Raw genomic sequence first — 1,663 nt, 5'->3', positions numbered from 1 at the left:
TCATCACCGACGCTGCCGTAACTCCGCCTCCATGGTGGAGAGGCTGACTCCAGTTTGCTTTCGGCAGACCCAGGACACGGGCATCCCGTCGACAGAGAGCAATCCGCCCGTGACGGACTTCCTGTCGGACTTGTCGGCAGCGAAGTCCGCATCGCTGTACGCGACAACGTTCAGCGGCTCCTCCAACGGGCAATTGCCCTTCATGCTCAACCGCAAGGTCATCGAGCCCGCGAGATATCGCGCGATCCGCTTCCCAAGCTTCCAGTCCGACATCGTGGGGCTGTGTGTGCGGCGTGACACCTTGTGGACTGCGTACGCGATGTCGGGGCGCGTGCACTGCGCCACCCACATGAGGCTGCCCACGAGGGATTGAAACTTGCGGATCGTGATCTCGTTGTCGCCACCAGTGAGAGGCAGTAGTACGTCCGCGGTCTCGTCGACGTCGTTGGACTCCGCCCCAATGGGCGTGCGCACGCCGTGCACGGACGACATACCGTGCTCGCGCAGCATCTCCTTGATCGCGAGCTCTTGGTCCAGATCATAGCCCGTCTCCTTGTCATATACCACGCGAATACCCAGGAACTTGTTGGCGGGGCCCAAGTCCTTGATCGCGAGCATGCTGAGCTCGCTGAAGAAGGCGTCGACGGCCTTCTGCTGCGTGCCCGTGACCAGGAGGTCGTCGACATATACGCCAACCACCAGCAGGGGTGCCTTCGCAGGATCTATAGTAAACGCACATGTCCGTAAGGCTCTGCGAGAAGCCGATGTCCGTTAGCGTCTGGTGAAGGAGCTGATTCCAGAGGCGTCCGGCTTGCTTGAGGCCCGTACAACGTCTTCTTCAACTCCAGTACCATCTCGTTGTCGCTGGACACGCCAAGCAAGCACCTCAGCTCCTTCGGGACCACCATTCCGCGCGGGATGCGCAGGTATATGTCGAGCTCAGGTTCCTTCACCGCCTTCACGTAGGCGTTTGGCACGTCGCCATGCTTTGCGGGGACGCGCCACTTCCTGGCGAGCACGAAGATCAGCTTCAAGCTGCTCATCTCGATGACAGCAGAGAGTGTCACGCTGTAGTCGATCCCGAACTGTTGTTCGTTCCCGCAGGCGACGAGGCGCGCCTTCAGTCGCTCGATGGCGCCCTCCGCGTCCACTTTGGTCTTGAAGACCCACTTGGTATTTAGCACATGGCAGCCCTCGGGCTTGCGCACGATGCGCCATACGCCGTTGCCCTCGAGCGCGTGCAGCTCGTCAGCCATCGCAGCGAGCCACTTGTCCTTGTGCTTGCTGCGCATTGCCTCCTGGTACGACTTCGGGTCGTACTCGACCACGCTGTTCACGACGTTGCGCGTAGTCTCCTGTGACTGCGCGGTCTCGTTCGCCGTGACTCTGGCATTCTTGGCCACGGAGCGCGTCACGTGGCGCTCGCGCGACCACGACTTCTTCTTCTTGGTCGACGTGCGCTTCTTCTTGCCCTTCACGTTTGGGGCCCCAGTTTCCAGCGCTTGAGCTCCGTTGTCCGCTGGCTCGCTGCCTTCGAGCGGTTCGCCGGCCTGAAGGTACAGCCGCTGCACCTGAAGGTTCTGCTTCTTGCCGAGCGTCTCAATGTTCTTGACCTGCTGCGTCGTGACCACCACGTGGTCCTTGGGCAAGTAGACCCGATAGC

At 61.1% G+C, this 1,663-nt stretch overlaps 1 protein-coding gene across 1 annotated transcript; it reads left to right on the top strand.

The window, feature by feature from the left end:
- Positions 1-31: 31 nt before the first annotated feature.
- PITG_21200 (uncharacterized protein) lies at positions 32-544 on the top strand (the record flags this gene model as incomplete). The annotated part of the gene is made up of 3 exons (XM_002894962.1): positions 32-156; positions 266-331; positions 418-544. The coding sequence occupies 3 exons, from the start codon at positions 32-34 to the stop codon at positions 542-544; spliced, it is 318 nt and encodes a 105-aa protein (XP_002895008.1).
- Between the last annotated feature and the right edge of the window lie 1,119 nt (positions 545-1,663).

The sequence above is a fragment of the Phytophthora infestans genome, genomic scaffold, assembly GCF_000142945.1.
Source record: "Phytophthora infestans T30-4 supercont1.320 genomic scaffold, whole genome shotgun sequence".
In the NCBI taxonomy this organism is placed as follows: Eukaryota; Oomycota; class Peronosporomycetes; order Peronosporales; family Peronosporaceae; genus Phytophthora; species Phytophthora infestans.
Note: the sequence above shows the minus strand (reverse complement) of the source record. Positions and strands in the feature narration are given on the sequence as shown.